The sequence below is a fragment of the Lithobates pipiens genome, unplaced genomic scaffold (assembly GCF_037356315.1).
Source record: "Lithobates pipiens isolate NorthernLeopardFrog02 unplaced genomic scaffold, aLitPip1_a1.2 Scaffold_28, whole genome shotgun sequence".
In the NCBI taxonomy this organism is placed as follows: Eukaryota; Metazoa; Chordata; class Amphibia; order Anura; family Ranidae; genus Lithobates; species Lithobates pipiens.
The window spans coordinates 147,079,207-147,101,654 of NW_027507789.1; the positions used below are offsets into that span (position 1 = coordinate 147,079,207).

The 22,448-nt window shown below is 43.8% G+C and overlaps 1 protein-coding gene across 2 annotated transcripts in view; it reads left to right on the top strand.

Annotated features, from left to right (window-relative positions):
* The window catches only part of SAP30BP (SAP30 binding protein), an 86,943-nt gene that overhangs the window by 27,599 nt on the left and 36,896 nt on the right, over nt 1–22,448 (top strand). The window contains exon 3 of one of the 2 annotated variants that reach the window (XM_077459674.1): nt 984–1,031. The exons of the other annotated variant lie outside the window; for it this stretch is intronic. Within the exon in view, the coding sequence (XP_077315800.1) occupies nt 984–1,031 (48 nt within the window). The remainder of the gene's footprint in view (nt 1–983; nt 1,032–22,448) is intronic. 2 annotated transcript variants of the gene reach the window in all.

Below are 22,448 nucleotides of genomic sequence, written 5' to 3' on the forward strand. Positions count from 1 at the left end.
ATAAAGTTTTCCTTTTTGAAACTGCGTTGCGGCCTCACCGGACATATGTGAATCGGCTCCATTGAGAGCCAGTCACGTTCACATATCATGCAAATTGGATGCGTTTAAAACGCATCCAATTCGCATATATGTCAAGCCAGCCTGAAACGCATGCAGCTGAGCTGCCCAAACACATTCTGACCACACACCTGTGAGATTAGGATGGATGTCTGTGTCCACGCAGCCTCATAGGCTTCAATAGGCTCCCTGCGCATAGCAACTGCTGGCCAGGGATGAATTAAACAGACGGGCACTGTTCATGGGTTTCGCTGCCCCTGTGAACCAGGCTTGGAGAAAAGGAAAGTGCATCTAAAACAGGGGATGCAGCAGGTTTTTATGGTACCACTATGTTTTCATGCTTGGAGCAGGGATAGGTTCACTTTGTTAGACCGTTTAACTTACGGGGGGGGGGCCGTATGATCCAGTGTAGCCAGATTTCAGAGACGTTCTAAGGCTCGATTTAATGATTGCACAGAATTTAGCACCAAAATTGTTTACATCTGGCTTTCTGTATGCCTGCCAGTAAACAGCAAGGATTGGATGGTGGGCGTGTTTGGGAATGCCTAACTTTGACTACAAAGAGGTGTTCCCAGATCATGACAAGGGAGAGAGTTAGCCCGGTACACTATAGCCATGCATGCGTGTGAAATGCAGGTCCTGGACGGTGCCCTCTCACCTAATGCTTTTCAAAGCTTCATTTTCAATTTCAACTGGAGTGGAGCTTTACCAATATGATGTCGCCTTGTGTAAATGCCCTCTGGCTACAGAGCATTGTATTTTATCCCACTTCTTTCTGCAGGTGGGTTAACAGGTTACTTTTCTAATATGTGTGCTCTATGTCCGCTTCTGTTCCTTACATCTGCGTGCTGTCATTCCAAATACTGGCTCTGATTGTGGATTGTGACGGCCCATTTCCTAAACCTTGTGAATTTCTGTTTTTATAGGGAGAGGACGATTCAGAGAATGAGACTCAGGAGACTGGTGACATAAAGGTATTTTTGGGAGAGGGTTGCAGACTTTTAACTGCTTGGCTAACACCTGTGTGCCCTCTGCCTTGCTAACAATCCTTCCTGTCTTGTGTGGGAGCAGAAGGCTCCTGGAAATGAAATGCAGTGTTAGATACATCCGGGTGTACCAACTGTATGCCCTCTAGTGTTTGCTACAGCCAACTTCACCTTGTCTCTGCCCTGTTCACTGTGTTGATGTAGGGTTATGCTTTGTCTGTCCAAATACATCCAACATTACACATGCCTATATAGATCTATAATTCACGTGCTTAAATTAAATGGTAATGCATTTGAATACCTATATAGTGTGTGTTTGTATACAGTATCTCACAAAAGGGAGTACACCCCTCACATTTTTTGTAAATATTTTATTCTATCTTTTCATGTGACAACACTAAAAATATGACACCTTCCTACAATGTAAAGTAGTGAGTGTACAGCTTGTATAACAGTGTAAATTTGCTGTCCCCTCAAAATAACTCAACACAGAGCCATTATTGTCTAAACCACTGGTAACAAAAGTGAGTACACCCCTGGGTCCAATTAGCCATTTTCCTTCCCTGGTGTCATGTGACTCAGTGTTACAAGGTCTCAGGTGAGCAGGTGTGTTCAATTTTGTGTTTTATCTCTCTCACTCTTTCATACTGGTCACTGGAAATTCAACATGCCACCTCATGGCAAAGAACTCTCTGAGGATCTGAAAAAAAAGAATCGTTGCTCTACATTAAGATGGCCTAGGCTATAAGAAGATTGCCAAGACCCTGAAACTGAGCTGCAGCATTGTGGCCAGGACCATACAGCAGTTTAACCACTTGCCGACCGCCGCACGACGATATACGTCGGCAGAATGGCACGGGCAGGCATATGGGCGTATATATAAGTCCCTGCCTGCCCGCGGGTGGGGGGCCCGATCGGGCCCCCCCCCGGTGCCTGCGGCGGTCGGCATTCCTTCGAGAGCGATCCGGGATGAGGGGGCGGCCATTCATTCATGGCCACCCCCTCGCGATCGCTCTCGACGAATGGAAATCCCCGTGACATCACTTCCTCTCCTGTAATGTAAACACAGGAGAGGAAGTGATGTATTCTCTCCTCCGTGTCGGTATTTTTCGTTCCGACACGGAGGAGAGCGGATCGGTGAGTTGCACCAACACACCCCACATACAGTAGAACATGCCAGGCACACTCACACCCCCCCCCCTTTACCCCCCGATCACCCCCCAATTACCCCTGCCCCCCAGTCACAGTGACACCAATGTCATTTTTTTTTTTTTTTTTTTTTGCATTGGTGTCATTTGTGACTGTAATAACTGTTAGGGCAGTTAGAGTTAGCCCCCTTTAGTTCTAATGTACCCCCCTAACCCCCCCAATAAAGGTTTAACCCCGTGATCACCCCCCGTCGCCAGTGTCACTAAGGCTGGGTTCACATTGCAGCGGTTTATGAGAACGAATGTGATTCGCACCGCACTGCAGTGCAAATCACATCCGATCTCTGTGCGATTCGAGTTCAGCCATTCGCCGCACCCGCCACACCCGCCGCAAATTCGCACGGGACCCTTTTTTTGGCCCGCAGCAGAATCGGATCGCATGGGGTGTTCACACCATGCGATCCGAGTTTGCAGATCGCACTGCGATTTGCAAACTGATCTGGGGGTGTCAGTAACATTTCACTGACACTCCCAGCAGTTCGCATAGGGCAGTGTGAACTGCCGCCGGGAGGCATGCGATGCGGGAACCCGCCGCGGATTCGCGGCGTTTCCGCATCGCTCCAGTGTGAACCCAGCCTAATAAGCGATCATTTTTCTGATCGCCGTATTAGTGTCACAGGTGACGCTAGTTAGGCAGGTAGGTATTTAGGTTCGCCGCAGCTTTTTATAGCGCCAGGGACCCCCATATACTACCGCATAAAGCCCCCTGATTGCCCCCTAGTTAACCCTTTCACCTGTGATCACCATATAACTGTTACAGGTGACGCTGGTTGGTTAGTTCTTTTTTTATAGTTTCAGGGCCCCGCCATTTATTACCTAATAAAGGTTTAACCCCCTGATCACCCGGCGGGTGTCATTTGTGACTAATAACTGTTAGGGCAGTTAGGGTTAGCCCCCTTTAGTTCTAAGGTACCCCCCTAACCCCCCCAATAAAGGTTTAACCCCGTGATCACCCCCCGTCGCCAGTGTCACTAAGGCTGGGTTCACATTGCAGCGGTTTGAGAACGGATGTGATTCGCACCGCACTGCAGTGCAAATCACATCCGATCTCTGTGCGATTCGAGTTCAGCCATTCGCCGCACCCGCCGCACCCGCCGCAAATTCGCACGGGACCCTTTTTTTGGCCCGCAGCAGAATCGGATCGCATGGGTGTTCACACCATGCGATCCGAGTTTGCAGATCGCACTGCGATATGCGAACTGATCTGGGGGTGTCAGTAACATTTCACTGACACTCCCAGCAGTTCGCATAGGGCAGTGTGAACTGCCGCCGGGAGGCATGCGATGCGGGAACCCGCCGCGCATTCGTGGCGTTCCCGCATCGCTCCAGTGTGAACCCAGCCTAATAAGCGATCGTTTTTCTGATCGCTGTATTAGTGTCACAGGTGACGCTAGTTAGGCAGGTAGGTATTTAGGTTCGCCGCAGCTTTTTATAGCGCCAGGGACCCCCATATACTACCGCATAAAGCCCCCTGATTGCCCCCTAGTTAACCCTTTCACCAGTGATCACCATATAACTGTTACAGGTGACGCTGGTTGGTTAGTTATTTTTTTATAGTTTCAGGGCACCCGCCATTTATTACCTAGTCTCACTAGTGTACCCCTAAATTTAGGGGTGTCTACTTTCCAAAATGGGGTCATTTGGGGGGGGGTTTGTGCCATCTTGGCATTTTATGGCCTTCAAAACTGTAACGCCCTTAGAAAGCCTGAAGGCGGTGCTTGGTTTTCGGGGCCCCGTACGCGGCTAGGCTCCCAAAAAGTCCCACATATGTGGTATCCCCGTACTCAGGAGAAGCAGCAGAATTTATTTTGGGGTGTCATTTCACATATGCCCATGGCATGTGTGAGCAATATATCATTTAGTGACAACTTTGTGAAAAAAAAAAAAAAAAGTTTGTAATTTTCCCGCAACTTGTGGCAAAATATAAAATATTCCATGAACTCAACATGCCTCTCAGCAAATAGCTTGGGGTGTCTACTTTCTAAAATGGGGTCATTTGTGGGGGTTTTGTGCCATCTTGGCATTTTATGGCCTTCAAAACTGTAATAGGTAGTGAGAAGTGAACTCAAAAATTTACGCCCTTAGAAAGCCTGAAGGCGGTGCTTGGTTTTCGGGGCCCCGTACGCGGCTAGGCTCCCAAAAAGTCCCACATATGTGGTATCCCCGTACTCAGGAGAAGCAGCAGAATTTATTTTGGGGTGTCATTTCACATACGCCCATAGCATGTGTGAGCAATATATCATTTAGTGACAACTTTGTGTAAAAAAAAAAAAAAAAATTTTTTTTGTCATTATTCAATCGCTTGAGGCAAAAAAATAAAATATTCAATGGGCTCAACATGCCTCTTATCAATTTCCTTAGGGGGTCTACTTTCCAAAATGGGGTCATTTGGGGGGGTTTTGTACTGCCCTGCCCTGCCATTTTAGCACCTCAAGAAATGAGATAGGCAGTCGTAAACTAAAACTAAAAGCTGCGTAAATTCCAGAAAACGTACCTTAGTTTGTAGATGTGACAACTTTTGCGCAAACCAATAAATATACAATTATTGACTTTTTTTTTACCAAAGACATGTGGCTGAATACATTTTGGCCTAAATGTATGACTAAAATTGAGTTTATTGGATTTTTCTAATAACAAAAAGTAGAAAATATCATTTTTTTTCAAAATTTGCGGTCTTTTTACGTTTATATCGCAAAAAATAAAAATCGCAGAGGCAATCAAATACCATCAAAAGAAAGCTCTATTTGTGGGAAGAAAAGGACGCAAATTTTGTTTGGGTACAACATTGCATGACCGCGCAATTACCAGTTAAAGCAGCGCAGTGCCAAAGTGTAAAAAGACCTCTGGTCATTTACCAGCAAAATGGTCCGGTCTGAAAGTGGTTAACAAGACAGGTTCTACTCAGAACAGGCCTTGCCATGGTCAACCAAAGAGGTTGAGTGCACGTGCTCAGCATCATATCCAGAGGTTGTCTTTGGGAAATATATGGATGAGTGCTGCCAGCATTACTGCAGAGGTTGAAGTGGTGGGGGTCAGCCTGTCAGTGCTCAGACCATACGCCGCACACTGCAAGAAATTGGTCTCCATGGCTGTCGTCCCACAAGGAAGCCTCTTCTAAAGATGACGCGCAAGAAAGCCCGCAAACAGTTTGCTGAAGACAAGCAGACTAAGGACATGGATTACTGGAACCATGTCCTGTGGTCTGATGAGACCAAGATAAACTTATTTGGTTCAGATGATGTCAAGAATGTGTGGTGGCAACCAGGTGAGAAGAACAAAGACAAGTGTGTCTTGCCTACAGTCAAGCATGTTGGTGGAAGTGTCAGTCTGGGGCTGCATGAGTGCTGCCGGCACTGGGGAGCTTCAGTTCATTGTGGTGTTAAACGTGAAGTACTACTGTGCTGCCAAACTTGTACACAATACATATATATTAATAATAAAGTGCTTAATACTATTCCCAGGTGTCTCTGAGACAATCTCAGTATAAAGTGCTTGTAACAATATTCTCAATCTGCAAAATTACTGCAATAATAGTGACATCAAAAATATATAATTCACAGAGATAACTGTTGTAACTTCAAATGCTAAGCAAATAGTCTTTATAGCTTTGAATGTTAAGAAAATAGTCTCTATAAGGGTAAGTACGTCAAAGAAAGGAAAGTTCTAATGAAGATAATATAGTGACTTGTAGGAGTCCTTCTCCAATCCACACCCTGTGTGTGCTAGCTTCTCCCCTTAAGGGAAGACCCATAAATGGGTCTAGTTGTCCTTTTCCTTGGGTATATCTTAAAAGAATGGTCACTGCAGTCTCCAGGTTATTTCTCCACACCGAATTTCACGACCAGCTCCTTTTAAAAAATTGTCTCTAGGGATAAAGTGTAGAAGAGAAGAGCCTCCATAATGTAGTAAAAAACTTTACATTAGAACTTTTTCCTTTCTTTAACGTACTTACCCTTATAGAGACTACTTGCTTAACATTCAAAGCTATAAAGACTATTTGCTTAGCATTTGAAGTTACAACAGTTATCTCTGTGAATTCTATATTTGATGTCACTATTATTGCATTATTTTGCACAGTGAGAATTTATATTGTTACAAGCACTTTATTATTAGCTCTTTATACTGCAAGATTGGCTCAGACACCTGGGTAAAGTATTAAGCACTTTATTAGTTATTCAAATTTAGTATTTTGTAAGAGGCATTTAGCGCTGCTTCATCATAAATCACTTCCAGCTCATTGAGCGAACCATGAATGCCAACGTGTACTGTGACCTACTGATGCAGAGCATGTCCCCATCCCTTCAGAGACTGGGCCCCAGGGCAGTATTCCAACATAACGACCCCAAACACACCTCCAAGACGACCACTGCCTTGCTAAAGAAGCTGAGGGTAAAGGTGATGGACTGGCCAAGTATGTCTCCAGACCTAAACCCTATTGGGCATCTGTGGGGCATCCTCAAACAAAAGGTGTAGGAGTGCGAGGTCTCTAACATCCACCTGCTCTGTGATGTTGTCATGGAGGAGTGGAAGAAGATTCCAGTGGTAACCTGTGAAGCTCTGGTGAACTCCATGCCCAAGAGGGATAAGGCACTGCTGGAAAATAATGGTGGCCACAAAATATTGACACTTTGGGCCCAATTTGGACATTTTCACTTAGGGGAGTACTTACTTTTGTTGCCAGCGATTTAGACATTATTGGCTGTGTGTTAAGTTATTTTGAGGGGACAGCAAATTTACACTGTTCTACTACTTTACATTGTAGCAAAGTGTAATATCTTCAGTGTTGTCACATGAAAAGATAGAATAAAATATTTACAAAATTATGAGGGGTTTACTCACTTTTGTTAAATACTGTAAGTATATGTTATATATTAATATATTATTGCAATGTGCACTGACCACTCATTGACCAGTCTTCAGTACACATGCAGTGTATGTGTATTGGCCTCTGTCACCTACCTTCGGCTTCTTAACAGACGGGAGGGTTATGTGACCTGCTTCAGAGGCATATGCATCAAATTCTCAGTGCTAGATACTTGCACATGTGCATTAACACCATAGTGCCCAGTCCAAAGCTCACGTTTTAACCTCTCTGCTCCCATTTCTCTTCACATGTATGTTTACCCCATCAACCCCTAGTCCTCAGTCAATGTCCATCATCTTCTCAGTGCCCAGTCCCTACGTGTCTATTTTAACTCTCCCGTAGCCAGCTCATGAAGGTTAACCCCCTTAGCACTTGGTAACCAATGTATGTGCTTTAAACTGGCACCACCTTTTTTGTTTGTGTGCATCATTGTCAGCATCCATAATCCAATGCATGTGCATTTAGCTCTCAGCAGCCAGTCATCCGCAAGGCCATGTTTTTACCCTCATCAACCAGTCCCTAACACATGTGAATTGACCCATCTGTGCCCAGATCCTATGAGTTTTCTCTTTGCAGTCATTCTGCAGAACATGGATAATCCCCTCACATCTGTGCATCCCACCACTCCAGATATCGGTCTCCTCTCCACTGACTCTCGTCAGTGATAATCTCGGCTCCACTGCTCCAATTCCTGCTGCCCTGCCCCATCTCCCACATCCCCAGGACCACCTCCGCTGTTTTCTGGACTCAATGACCTTCTAAATGTTGGTGCATCCTTTCCAGCCTAATTGGTCCCCAATTCCACAGACCTGCTCCTCCCTGTTTTCGGCTTCCTCTTCACCACCTTCACAGTCCAGTGTTAGGCCACATTTACTGGGAAAAATACCGGCCTTCTGGTAGTTTTCCTAATAACATTCGCAACAAGTTCAATTTTTACTGGCAATGATGATAAAATACCAGGCCGGTAGTAACCATATTACCGCTGATACCCTTCCCATGACTCTTCTTTTTCAGAAAAACCTGCTTTTTAATCAGCCAATCTCCTGGACATAGATTTTCATCTTTATTATCCCTACATAAACCCCCCATGTGTGAAGAGCTCCGCTGCTGTTGGTGCTAAAATACATATTGAGGCACCCTTCCCCCTACCCTCTGTGACAATTACCTGTATGGTTATGACCATGTTTTTTTTTTTTTTTTTTTTTTTTTTTTTAATGATTTTTGTTGCTAATTTGGAAAGATCAGTATGAAATATTTGAGTAAAAAAAAAAAAACTGTTCTACTGGTCATCAATGCCCTCCATAGTCATCGTCCTGCACATAGAATCTCACTGTTATACCCTCCAAACAACTCTCCTGCACATGCTTCTCACTTTCAGACCCTCCACACTCCTCTCCTGTACATATTGGGGGTTATTTACTAAAGCTGGAGAGTGCAAAATCTAGTGCAACTCAGCATAGAAACCAATCAGCTTCCAGGTTTTATTGTGAAAACTTAATTGAACAAGCTGAATTTAGGAACTGATTGGCTACCAGGCAATGCTGCACCAGATTCTGAGTGCTCCAATTTTAGTAAATCTTCCCCCCTGTACATACTGCCCATTGTCATACCCTATACACTCCTCTCTTGCACATACTGCTAACTTTCAGACCCTCCATTACTCCTTTCCTGTACATTCTGCTCACTTACCCTCTGTACTCCTCTCCTGGGCATACTTCTCACTGTCATACACTCCTCTCCTGGGCATACTTCTCACTGTCATACCCTCCACACTCCTCGCCTGCGCATACTGCACCCTCCACACTCCTCTCCTGCGCATAATGCTCACTGTCATACCCTCCACACTCCTCTCCTGGGCATACTCCTCCTGGGCATACTTCTCACTGTCATACCCTCCACACTCCCCTCCTGCCCATACTGCTCACTTTTATACTCTCCACACTCCTCTCCTGCGCATACTGCACCCTCCACACTCCTCTCCTGCGCATAATGCTCACTGGCATACCCTACACACTCCTCCGCATACTGTCATACCCTACACACACACACACACACACACACTCACTCACTCACTCACTCACTCACTCACTCACTCACTCACTCACTCACTCACTTAACTCCTGGCCATGTGCCTGCTATGTCAGTCCCGACATTGTGATCACATAAAGACTGGGGGCTTCACTGAGAAAAATGAAAGCTTTAATTTAAATCTGCAGATACAATGTCACCCTATCTAATAGCAGTATAAAAGTGTTACATGGTGTATAACAAAATATAATTTAAGTGTGCAAGTTAGTCACAGACTTATTGCTAGGTTAATTGACACATGCTGTCGCTGCAAAGTTCCATGTAGACATCAATGTACTCTGTTCAGAAAGGTATTGCAAAAAATACCTGATGCCACGGCCTTGTTCAGGCATTTCTATTATAGGGCAACTACACTTTGTCTCTGTCTCCAATTTTTTTTTCTCCTGCTTTACCACCCCTTAAGGTGTGTGTGTGTGTGTGTGTGTGTGTGTGTGTGTGTGTGTGTGTTTTGTTTGTTTTTTGGAGATTTTATGTTGCTGTGTTGCCTAGCATGGCACAGATATCGCCATCAGGAAGGCTGCAAAATGCTAAGCATCGATCACTGCAGTGCATGCAAGCAAAGTGGTAGCTGCAAAGAGGCTGCAGGAGAGCAGCAGTGCTGATATGCCGCAAAGGACAGGAAAAAGTGAACCAGCATTTTACAACATGCCAGTTGTTAATTATATGGTGTTAGAACATTCTGATGAAGGAGCAGTATTCAGCTGATCTGTACTAGGAATCCATGCAAAACTTGTAAGGCTACTTTTCCTTTTGATATTACTTTGGTCCTTAAAAATGTCTTTGGGAAGAATGGAATAAATCTGTCTGAAATTAACATTTCTTACTGAATACAAGACGCATTTATCATTTATATTGTCAGTTGCATATAGTGGCCGCTAGATGGCATCATAGTTGCATAAGTGAGTGTACTGTGCTTGGTTTGTAATGCATGGGGGTGTAAAGGATTATTATTACTTAATTTATTTTTATTTTTTCATCTTATCTGTGTGCCCCCAATGGAAGCCGCTTGGGGGAACATGTACAGGCTCACGTGTGTGTGTGTGTGTGTTAGAGCTGCAACTAATGATTAGATTGTCTGTCGACTAATCTATTGAGTTTTTTTTCGATTAGTCATCGACTATAACGATTTTTTTTTTTTTTGACTTAATCTAGTGTGTTCTTTTTGTGATTAGATAATAATCCTTTGGATAACTTTACAAAAAATAAGTACAACTTCTAATATAATATTTCAACTTTTTTACTACATTTTTCCCAAAAAATACTTCAATGTGGTAAAGTTTTTTTATAGTATAAAGAAGTGCCAAAAATAAAATGTAAACACTTTAGCATAAGGCACCAATAATGGCATTGCCATTAATTCAGAGCCAGAAGCATTAAAAAAAAAATGCAACAAAAGCACTGCTGCTCAACACTGTGTACAAAACACATGAAAGACATATACAAAAATAAAGTGCCAAAAATAAAAGGTAACACTTTAGGGCATGAGGCATGAAAATGCCATATAAATTCTGCCTAACACTTTGAAAAAAATGCATTCAGAAGGCATTATGTGGTAACCTTACTACACAACCACATAATGCCTTCAGAATGCATCTTTTTCAAAGTGTTAGGCAGAATTTATATGGCATTATGCCTGATGACCTAAAGTGTTGTTGTTTATAAAGTAACACCACAAAAATGCTGGTCAACAGACAATAACACTATGTAATTGCAATCATTACATGGTGTTATTGTAGAGTGTTGATTGAGCAGTGTTTTTGTGGTGTGTTACTTGTAATGTAAAACATATCTGTAAGGTAACGGTTTTCAAGGAAGGAACCAAGCCCAACAAAAGCACTGCTCAGCACTGTGCAAAAATAATGGGCAATACACTGAAGGCAGCCATCTTCACATAAATACAGCCCAACAAGAACCGTATATGAGTGCAAAAGGTTGGGGGTCTGTGTTACTCCATTGCAATGCTATATTTTAGCATTGCAATGGAGGAAGGTTAGCATATCGACATGCTCCGATGTTAGGCTTGCTCTTTTTTTAGTCAGAATGTTGCCAGCACCTGAGAAAAGCCTTTCAGATGGGGTTGATGTTGCAGGCACAGACAAGTAACTCTTTGCCAGCATGGCCAAGATGGGAAACCTCTTTTCACCATTCCACCATTTCAGCGGATTTTCTTCCTTTAGAATAGCCTGCTCACTGAAATACATGTGTGTCTCATTCCGCACAACTTCACTGTGGGATTCTTGATCTTGGATGTGACCAGTCATGTCATCCTCGCCATTACTGTGGTGGTCATCTGAATCTGAAGAACTGAGCAAAGTGTCCAACAGAGACACTTGCCTCTTCTCAGAAAATGTCATGTCTGCACTGGTTGACCGTTGTTCCTCACATCGATGTTGCGTTTGCTCTTCCTCATATCTTCCTTTCACTTCAAGGGCAAGAGCTTGGACCTTGAGGTGAACTTTTAAACTGTCCTCTGCTGGCAGGAATTTTAGTTTGCGGAATCTGGGGTCCACAAAACATGACTTAGAACTCTGTGGCAAAACCCTTGTTGGTAATCGCAGAGGTCAGGCGACCTGGCCACCAGGTTTGCACACATCTCAGGAGGGATTTTGTCCCACTCCTCTTTGTAGATCCTCTCCAAGTAATTAAGATTTTGAGGCTGACATATGGTAACTCGAACCTTCATCTCTCTCCACATATTTTCTATAGGATTAAGGTCTGGAGACTGGCTAGGCCACTAAAGGACCTTTTTTTTTAATGTGCGTCTTCTTGAGCCACTCCTTTGTTGCCTTGGCCTTGGGTTTTGGGTCATTGTCATGCTGGAATACCATCCACGGCCCTTTTCTAGATGGTAAGCTAGAAGAACCATATGATTCCTCCTGTATTGAATTGTATTGTAACTGTACAGTTTTGCCCCCATGTTGTAAAGCGCCGCGTAAACTGTTGGCAATATAAAAATAGTTTTCAGTGCCCTGGCTGAGGGAAGGAGGTTCTCGCTCAAGGTTTGGACAGTACATGGGCCCGTCCCTTTGATGCGGGGAAGTTGTCCTGTCTCTATAATGTTTCCACCTCCATGTTTGACTGTAGGGATTGTGTTCATGTGGTCATAGGCAGCATTCCTCCTCCCCCAAACATGGTGATTTGAGTTTATGCCAAATGGCTTGATTTTGGTCTCCTCTGACCACAACACTTTTACCCAGTTCTCCTCTGAATCATTCAGATGTTCATTAGCAAACCTCATAAGGGCCTGTACTTGTGCTTTCTTGAGCAGGGGGGCCTTGTGGGCACTGCAGAATTTCAGTCCTCTGTGGCGCAGCATGTTACCAACTGTTTTCTTGGTGACTATGGCCCCAGCAGCTTTGAGATCATTGACAAGATTCTCTCATGTAGTTCAGGGCTGATTCCTCGCAGTCCCCATGATCATTGAAAGTCCATTATAGAGACAGGACAACTTCACCACATCAAAGGGACGGGCCCATGTACTGTCCAAACCTTGAGCGAGAACCTCCTTCCCTCAGCCAGGGCACTGAAAACTATTTTTATATTGCCAACAGTTTACGCGGCGCTTTACAACATGGGGGCAAAACTGTACAGTTACAATACAATTCAATACAGGAGGAATCATATGGTTCTTCTAGCTTAAGATCTTGCATGGATCCCCAGACTGAGGGAGATTGACAGTTTTGTGTTTGTTCCATTTGTGAATAATCACACCAACTGTTGTCACCCTCTCACCAAGCTGCTTTTGAGATGGTCTTGTAGCCCAATTCAGCCTTGTGTTGGTCTACACTCTTGTCCCTGACATCCATAGACAGCTCTTTGGTCTTGACCGTGGTGAAGAGATTGGAATATGATTGAGTGATTGCTTCTGTTAACAGGTGTCTTTTTTATTTTATTTTATATACAGGTAACAAGCTGAGATTAAGAGCACTCCCTTTTTAAGAGTGTGCTCCTAATCTCAGCTTGTTACCTGTATACAAGACACATAAGAGAAAAATCTTGCTGATTGATAGGGGTTCAAATACTTATTTCACTCGTTAAAATGCAAATCAATTTATAACTTAATTATAAATAATTTTCGGGATATTTTTGTTATTCTCTGTCAAAATAAACCTACCATTAAAATTTTAGACTGATCATTTCTTTGTCAGTAGGCACATTTACAAAATCAGCAGGTGATCAAATACTTTTTTTTTTTTTTTTTCCCTCACTGTATGTAGAAACTCTAAAAATTCCTAAATGTCTGGCTCAGATCGCCGCAGTGCACCTGACCAGCAGTGGGGATCTGTGAAAACCAGGATGCAAACAAGCAGAACGTCCCCTTGTGGATAGAGTTCTGCTTTAAGGTTTGAAGAGGTGACTGTACATGTAGAGACATCACCTGACCTTTACCACTCACCTATGGTCTTCTTGCCCTTCCACTCACCCATTCACAAAAAGACTTGTACTCCATGGAAAAAAATATTAGGCCTTTTGTGAATGGCTGAGGAAAGCAAGTGACGTACCCCCCCCCCCCCCCCCCCCCCGCTGTACACAAGCCAGAATTCACAGTCTGAGCCGCTGACGCGCATAACTTTGTCTCTGGCACAATAGAAATAACATATTTAACATCTCCAGCCATCCTCCGGATGTGTTTGGCAAAGGACTGCAGGTAACTTCTCTGGACCTTTCACAATAAAAATAGTACGGTTTCCTGGAGTTTAGCATGACGTGGAAAAGGAGGAAACGGGGAACGCTAAATTCTAAGCACATTAAACTTCAGCTTTAACTCAAAACCACAAGCCAAATGTAGGTAATGCTGACACTATGCCTTGGAACACACAATGAGGCTGTCAGAAACCTTGCTGCTCCTCGTTCATGTTCAGACATGTGTGTCTCTATGTAGAAGCTGCTGATGGTGCTGTGTAGCTGTCAGCTATTATTTTATTACATTTGGTGAGCATAGCTGCAGATATTGCGTTAGAAACACTGCCATAGCATTTCAAACGGTAAAGTCAAATACCGCAGAGGAAAATAATTTTAGAAAACCATTAGCACCTCAGTTAAAGTGATTCTAAAGGTTTTTTTTTTTTTAAATAACCAACATGTCATACTTAAAGCGGGAGTCCGCCGGGACTCCGCGTTTTTTTTTTTTTTAAAGCCAGCAGCTACAAATACTGCAGCTGCTGACTTTTAAAATAGTGACACTTACCTGTCCAGCGCGCCCGCGATGTCGGCACCCGAAGCCGATCTCTCGATCGTCTCTCGGGTGCTACCACCGCCATCTTGGGTATGGGAATCGGGAAGTGGCTTTGGGCTTCATTTCCCGGTTCCCTACTGCGCATGCGCGAGTCGCGCTGCGCAATAAGGATGGACCCGCTGCCTTTGGGATCTGTGTGTTTCCCAGCAGGCAGCGGGGGAACTTTCGGAAAGGGGTGTAATCTACGCCCCTTTCCGCAGAGAGCTATGCCGGGAGTGGGTGCAGATACCTGTACTGTACAGGTACCTGCACCCCCTCCCCCCTGAAAGGTGCCAATTGTGGCGCCGGAGGGGGGGAGGGTTCCGATGAGCGGAAGGTCCACTTTAGGGTGGACCTCCGCTTTAACTGCTCTGTGCAGTTGTTTTGCACAGAGCAGCCCCTATCCTCCTCCTCTTTTTGGGCCCCCCTGCTTGCTCTCTTGGCCCTTCCCCCCTCCACCGAGAGCCCACCATAGCAAGTTGCTTGCTATGCAGTCACTCTTGGGGGGCGTTCCCAAGCAACATCTGTGGTCCATAAGACTGCTCCCTCCTCACGGGATGTAGTTGATGGCAATGGCGTCTGTTGCTGTTTCTAAGCCAATGAAAAGGGAGGGAGCCTAGAAAGCCTCAGCTCTTGTGCACATCGCTGGTTCAAGATCGGGCTTGGGTAAGTATAAGGGGGGCTGGGGGGAAAGCTGCACTCAGAAGGTTTTTTTACCTTGATGCATAAAGGTAAAAAAACTTCTGCCTTTACTGCCGCTATAAACCTGTCTTGCAGTTAGATCCCAATTTGGCAGTCGTGCACGGGGCATGTGGTATTTAGCTGTGGATAGATGGGTATCATCCAGCTCTACTGTTGGCAGCCTGTCAAACTCTATAAGAGACTTACTGCTAGGGGAGTATGCACCCCAGGGATGAATGCCCAGAACACAAGTCTGTGTTTTTAACCTTTTATACCTGGACACATACAGGCATACCCCACTTTTCAGTACACAATGGGACCAAAGCATGTATATAAAACAAAAACTGGAAGTAATACCTTTTCTCACTTCTCAATGCTTTACGGCACTGCAATAGTCATACAGGCATAACTGATTACCTAGGAAAGCTGGACAACCCCAAAACCGGATATATTGTAGTCCTGGGTCCTCTCTCAGTGCTCTCTAAGTTTGGTGTCCCTGTCACTTATGGTTTGGGAGCAGTGCCATGTCAAGTTGAACAAGATTTCCCATAGACACCAATGTTAAAACTGGGAGCAGTGCTATGTCAAGCTGAACAAGATTTGTCATAGACCCTTTCAGACTGCCTCATGCAGATATACTGCAGCAGAAGGGCAGGTACAGGCAGATTAACGTACCTGTAAGTTGCCCTTTTGAGAGGCAGCTTGCGGTCGCCCACCGGGATCTCCGTGACCGTGGGTCCCGCGGGCTCACCTCGGGGTCCGTGGGCATACCCAAGATTGTCTCACAGTGTGGAAGAAAGGGCAAATGCGAATGTAAACGAGCATCTCCCCGTTCTGCCTAATGATACTGTCACTGATCAGCTCTCCCTGTAATCAGGAGCGCTGATAAGTGACGTGTCACATACAGCCCTCCCAAGTTAGAATCGCTCCCTAGGACACACTTAATGCCTACAGCGCGACCTAGTGGTTAACCCCTTCACCGCCAGTGACATTTTTACAGTAATCAATGCAATTTCATAGCATTGATCGCTGTATTAATGCCAATGGTCCCAAAAATGTGTCAAAATTGTCCGCTGTATCTGCCATAATGTCGCAGTCACGATAAAAATCGCTGATCGCTGCCATTACTAGTAAAAAAAAAAAAAAGTCATCAATAAAAATGACATTACTATCCCCTATTTTGTAGATGCTATAACTTTTGCACAAACCAATCAAACGCTTATTGCTGTTTTTTCATTTTTTTTTTTACCAAAGATATGTAGAAGAATACGTATTGGCCTAAACTGAGGAAAATTTTCTTTAAATATTTTTTCAGGGTATTACAGCAAAAAAAAAAAAAAAAAAGGTTTTTTTTTTTTCAACATTGTCGCTGTTTTATAGCGCAAAAAATAAAAACCGCAGAGGTGATCAAATGCCACCAAAAAGCTCTATTTGTGGGGAAAAAAAAGGACGTCAATTTTGTTTGGGAGCAACGTCGCACGACCGCGCAATAGTCAGTTAAAGCGGCGCAGTGCCGAATCGCAAAAAGTGGTCTGGTCAGGAAGGGGGTAAATTCTTCCAGGGCTGAAGTGGTTAAAGGAGAAGTCCGGCCTGAGCTCATTTGGCTGGGCTTCCCCTAAGGGTCACAGGAGTGCAATTAGTTTTGTACTCCTGTGACCCGTTTTCAGCAGAGAGCGATGTGACGTGTGCTCTCTGACGTCGCACAAATCAGTCCAGGCACCACGTCGTTCCGACTCGAAGTCTAGATCTGATGGACTGATGATGGCAGTCTCAGCCTCTCAGTGAGCCGCTGAGACGGCACTCCCCGCCCCTCCACAGCCCAGCGCTCCAGTGAGCGTGGAAGAGCAGAGCAGGGGAGATGAGAGAACTGAGCCATCGGCAATGTTTGATCGCTCCAGTTCTCAGTGCAGATGCAGCATTGGACCGATGCTGCATCCACCTAGGTAAGTATAACACAGCAAAAAAAAATGTTTCCCATACTTCTCCTTTAAAAACCGGGAGCAGTGCCATGTTAAGCCGACCAAGATTTGCCATAGACACCAATGTGTGTATGTAAAGCGGGGTATGCCTGTACTGCAGTAAATATAAGTACCGCTTCGTGCACCATCCAGCCACTGCAGCTGTTGGGCTCTCGTAAAGTTTGACAGGCTGCCAGCCACTGGGCTGGGAGACACCCGTCCATCTACAACTAAATGTGTGCATGGGCCCTTAAATCTGCTGTTAAAATTGAATTTATCGGATGCATGTGTCCGTCTGAAATGACGCCTTCCCTGGCCATGCTCCTGCTTGGAAAAAGGATGCCAGTGATGTAGCTGCGGGGTGGATGTTGGGTGCATCTGACATACCTGAAAGTGTTGCATGCTAAAGATTCCAGTGGCAACTCTAAATCGGTAAGTGAGTAGACATGGGATACAATAGAGGTGCTTTAGAAATTAAATGTATTTTATAAAGCAATATTTGTTTAAAGTGTTACTAAACCCACATCATAAAAAAACTATCAATAAATGCTGTATTTCATACTCGCTCAGTCACTTGACTACGAGATTCGTTTTCTGTATTCTATAAAAAAAAAAACTGGTTGATCCTGCTGCGCTCTCCATTCACCTTCTGTCCAAGTATCCAATTCAGCTAGGGATTTTGCAGAGCAGTGTTGGCAGCTCTGCACATGCTCAGTTTTCAGTGAGTTTCTATGCTGAGCATTTCCTCCCTATCATGTCTGAGAAGCCCATGTGAGTATAGAGTCACATGTTGGTGTATACACAGTGGTAAATAGCCTGCTCCCTCCCTCTATACCCGCTAAACACAATGGGGACAGGATATTACATGTAGATTAATGGTGGCTTCGCCTCCCTGTTATTCTAAGATACAGGCCGGAGGGGTGTAACTCAGCCTGTGACTGAGTTATCCACACAATGTTATTTCCAAAAAAATAAATATTTGATTTTAAACATATATTTATAAGCCAATTTTAAGCAGTTTGATATCAAAAATGTTTACTCTGTATTCCAAAGGTTTTTTTTAAATTTATTTTGTTTTTTTTTTCCCCTCCTACTTATGTTTCCCTGCAGACATGCTGGGAAGGAGCTGGGTCATGTGAGAGCTGTATAGTATATCCATTAGGAAATAGGTACCCTTAATTTTTTTTTTTTTTTTTTAATTATTATTAAAATGATCACAGCTCCATCATCCATATACAGAAATAAAAAGCAATGTAAATTAAACAGTGTGTTTTAGTATCACTTTAACAATCCCCCCCTCCCCTTCCTTCCTGATCTTTCACATGGTATTTACCCATTTTACATTTATTTTATGCACATCTACAAGTTTTCATTAGCTTTAAGTTGTTGGTATGTGCCCCAACTTCCAGGTAAATGTTGGCTGTGGTTTCTCGCACAAGCCTTGCCCTGGGGAGATGCATAGAAAACCTGGTTGTTTTTAGTATATAAAAGAAATGTTATCACAAGGTTGCCTGGATTCATGTGTTCCTCCCTACAATTAAGGCGACTCTTGAAACTTCCCTGCCAAAGGGAGTGAACACAACTTCAACCTCCTCTTATTAATTTGGCTGCTCTGGGTGGCGGGTGTCAAAGGCCTTTCCTCCCGCGAGGGCCTGTACTGGGAAGTGTTTCTAAGAGAAAATCTAATTACTGTAAGATCTGGATAAAAGGGGAATATAATAAAAGGCATTGTTATAATGCTTTTGATTAGAACGTCTTATAATAGGAGGTTCTGTGCCAGATCCTTTGTACTGTGAAGATGGTTCTGTTTTCCACCTCTTGGGATCATAGGAGGTATGAAGGGTAAATGAGATCCTCCTCAGTGTTCGGATTCTTATTGTACAGCTGCTGCATGAGCACTCGTGGTTTGTAAACACCACCTGGTGATTACCATCCACATCTCTGCATTTTATTTATGCATTGTTGGCACATACTGGGGTTTATGTACTAAAGGGTAGAGACTGTTCACCAAACTTATTAAAGTGGTTGTAACCTTTAAAATTTTTTTTTTTTTTAAATGATCCTGATCCCTTACGGCAGGATATACAGCATAGTGCTTGTGCCGTGTCATTTGTCCCTCTCTAGGTTAAAAAAAACCTGGTTGATCCTGCCAGTCCCTGTTTCCCCCTCTGTGTGCTGACCACAATCATGGCTGCTTATCCCTGATTACTGTGGTCAGGTTACATGCCTCAATCATCCCACTGTCTCTCCTCTCTCCCCCTCCCTCCCTGCCTGTCAGCTCAGGAGTCTGTGTTATCCATCTCCCCTAACCGCTATAGCTGTTAAAATTACTAGATAAAAATTCTGTAATACCCTTTCTTACATGAAGATCTAATGTGCAGTGAAATGGTTCCACAGAATACCTTATTTACAGTGCCACGGGCCACTCATGAGAGAGGTGCGGCACTGCTTTAACCACTTGCTGACTACTCTATAGCAGTTTTACTGCTACAGGTGTGTGTATGTATATATATATGTGTGTGTGTGTGTGTGTGTGTGTGTATATGTGTGTGTGTGTGTATATATATATATATATATATATGTATGTATATATATATATATATATATATATATATATATATATATATATATATATATATATATATTATATATATATAAATACACACAATATTATAGTAAAAAATTTCCCTCACTTCCACCTGCAGGGGGGGGGCACCACTTCTGCTGTGATTTTTTTTTTTTTTTTTTTTTTCCCACAGCAAAAGCTGATCTCTGGAACCCGCCAATCATCAGGCAGAGCTCTACCTATGTAAACAAGGCAGAGTTCCATTCTGACAGGAGGGAAGGGATGGATTCAGTGTTCCTGCAGGAAAAAAACCCATCTCTTCCCCTAGTGAAAGCAGTGCACACAGTACTGGCTAGGCACACATTTAACCCTTTGATCATGCTAGATGTTTAACCCTTCCCAGCCAGTGACGTTGGTACAGAGACAGTGCATCTTTTTAGTAATGATCACTATTCGTGTCGCTGGTTCCCACAAAGTTTCAGTTAGTGTCCGATTGTTTGCCGCAGCCCCGCTATAAATCGCGGATCACTGCCATTTACAAGTATGGAGGAAAAAAATAAAATACATTTCCAGTATATATCCCTTAGTTTGTAGACGCTAGACCGTCCACGTAAACCAATCCATATGCGCTTGTTGGTATTTTCTTTATCAAAAACTCGTAGCAGAATACATATTCGCCTAAAGTTAAGACATTTTAGATTTTTTTTTTTTTTTTTTTTTTTTTTGTGTTCAAATTCATTTTCTTTGCACATGATTTGGTATTGAGTGTCATCTTCAGTTTTGAATTTTTACCACGCAAAATGAATAGCCTCTAATAATTTACTAACTGAAAAACACATGTAAAGCAATCCTACTTGTTTTAATGTTCGGGATATGCAAAAACAGGTATACTCTCCTTCATGCTGCGGCAACAGCTGCCCTATGCAAGCTCCAAGACAGAGAACGAAGCAATCGCATTACTGCAAATCTGTCTCAATCCGCTCGGAGCGGAGTGTGAACACCCATGCGACCCGATTCTGGTGCGGACCAAAAAAATGGTCCTGCGTGACTTTGGTTCGAATGCGATGAAAATTCAGCTATTCAATCTGTATGGCTGAATTCACATTGCACAGACATCGCATGTGACTTGCACAGCAGTGCGGTGCAAATCACATGCAATGTCAGACAGCACAGCCATGTGAACCCAGCCTTGGTCATTTATGCTTTTAGAGCTGTAAGCAGCCAGGGAAGCAGCTAATCAAGCACAATCTGTGTTTGCTTAGCTGCATTGGAGGGTAAAATAGATGGCGGGGATCTAAAAGACTCACTGATGTCTCCATTAAGAGTGTCTCTGTTGCCTGCCCAAAGCTGTAACATAAGGGGACGTGTGTTGTGATCGCAATAAGACCCCCTTCACACTGAAGTGCCCCACATTTCTGTGGTGATTTAGTGGCGTGTTTTTTTTTTTTAAAGAGGACGTGACCTTTTAAAAATAGAGGGGGGGGGGGGGGGAGACCAGTTTTGTAGCGCTTTGTTGCCCCTACCTACCTCTGAGCACCAGTCCTTGGTTTCACCCCCTACCCTTCTCCCAGCACTGCCCCTTTTAGAGAATACAGAACCAAGTAACATTTGTGGTACTAAGTAATTTGTATGGAATGTGTTATTGATAACAAGAAATGTAGTAAAATAGACCCACCAGCAACAATAGACACCCCCCCCCCCCCCCCCGCAATAACGGACCACCTACAACAAAATACCCTCAGCAACAATAGACCCTCTAGCAGCCAGCTATATTAGATTGCTCCCTCAACAGTGATCTGTCCCAGTGACAGCTAACCCCCGCCCCCCCAGCAACATAAGAATTACCCCAGCAACAATAGATCCCGCACCAGCAACAATGGACCTCCCCAGCAGCAATCAACCCTTCTGCAGAAATAGATCTCCTCCAGCAACAATAGATCCACCAGCAGCCAGCATCAATAGACACTATAGCACAACCCATCACTCCTTGCCATTACATACATTCAGTGCTGGAGGTGCCGGATCTGCATTCACGCTGAAAAAAAGCCCTGTGTGTAGGTATCGCCACAAGCATCAGAGTGACAGCAAAAATTATAGGGGCCTTGCATATGGTTAACTGCTTAAGAACCGCCTCCTGCACATTTATGTCGGCAGAATGGCATGGCTGGGCACAAGCATGTACCTGTATGTTGCTCTTTAAGTGCCCAGCCGTGGGTTGCGGGCGCCGGAAGCGCCCTCGTGGCCATGGGACCAGCGGACCCAATCGCTGCTGGTGCCCCGCGATCGGGTCACAGAGCTGAAGAACGAGGAGAGGTCTGTGTAAACAAACCTCACCCCGTGCTTCCTCGTGTAGCTGTTACCGATCGTCTGCTCCCTGTTATAGGGAAAGGCGATCAGTGATGTCACATGCCAGACCACTCCCCCAACAGTAAAAAAAAAACACACGTCACACATAACCCCTCCCCTCCCCCTAGTGGTTAACTCCTTCACTACCAGTGTCATTTACAAAGGAATCAGTGCATTTAAATAGCACTGATTGCTGTATAAATGACTGGTCCCAAAAATGTATCAAAAATGTCCGATGTGTCTGCCATAATGTTGCAGTCAAAATAAAAATCCCTGATCGCCGCCAGTAAAAAAAAAAAAAAATATATATATATATATATATATATATATATATATATATATATATATATATAAAATCCCCTATTTTGTAAACGCTATAACTTTTGCACCATCCAATCAATAATCGCTAATTTTTTTTTTTTATGTAGAAGAATATGTATCGGCCTAGACTGAGGGGAAAAAAATGTTTTTTATATATA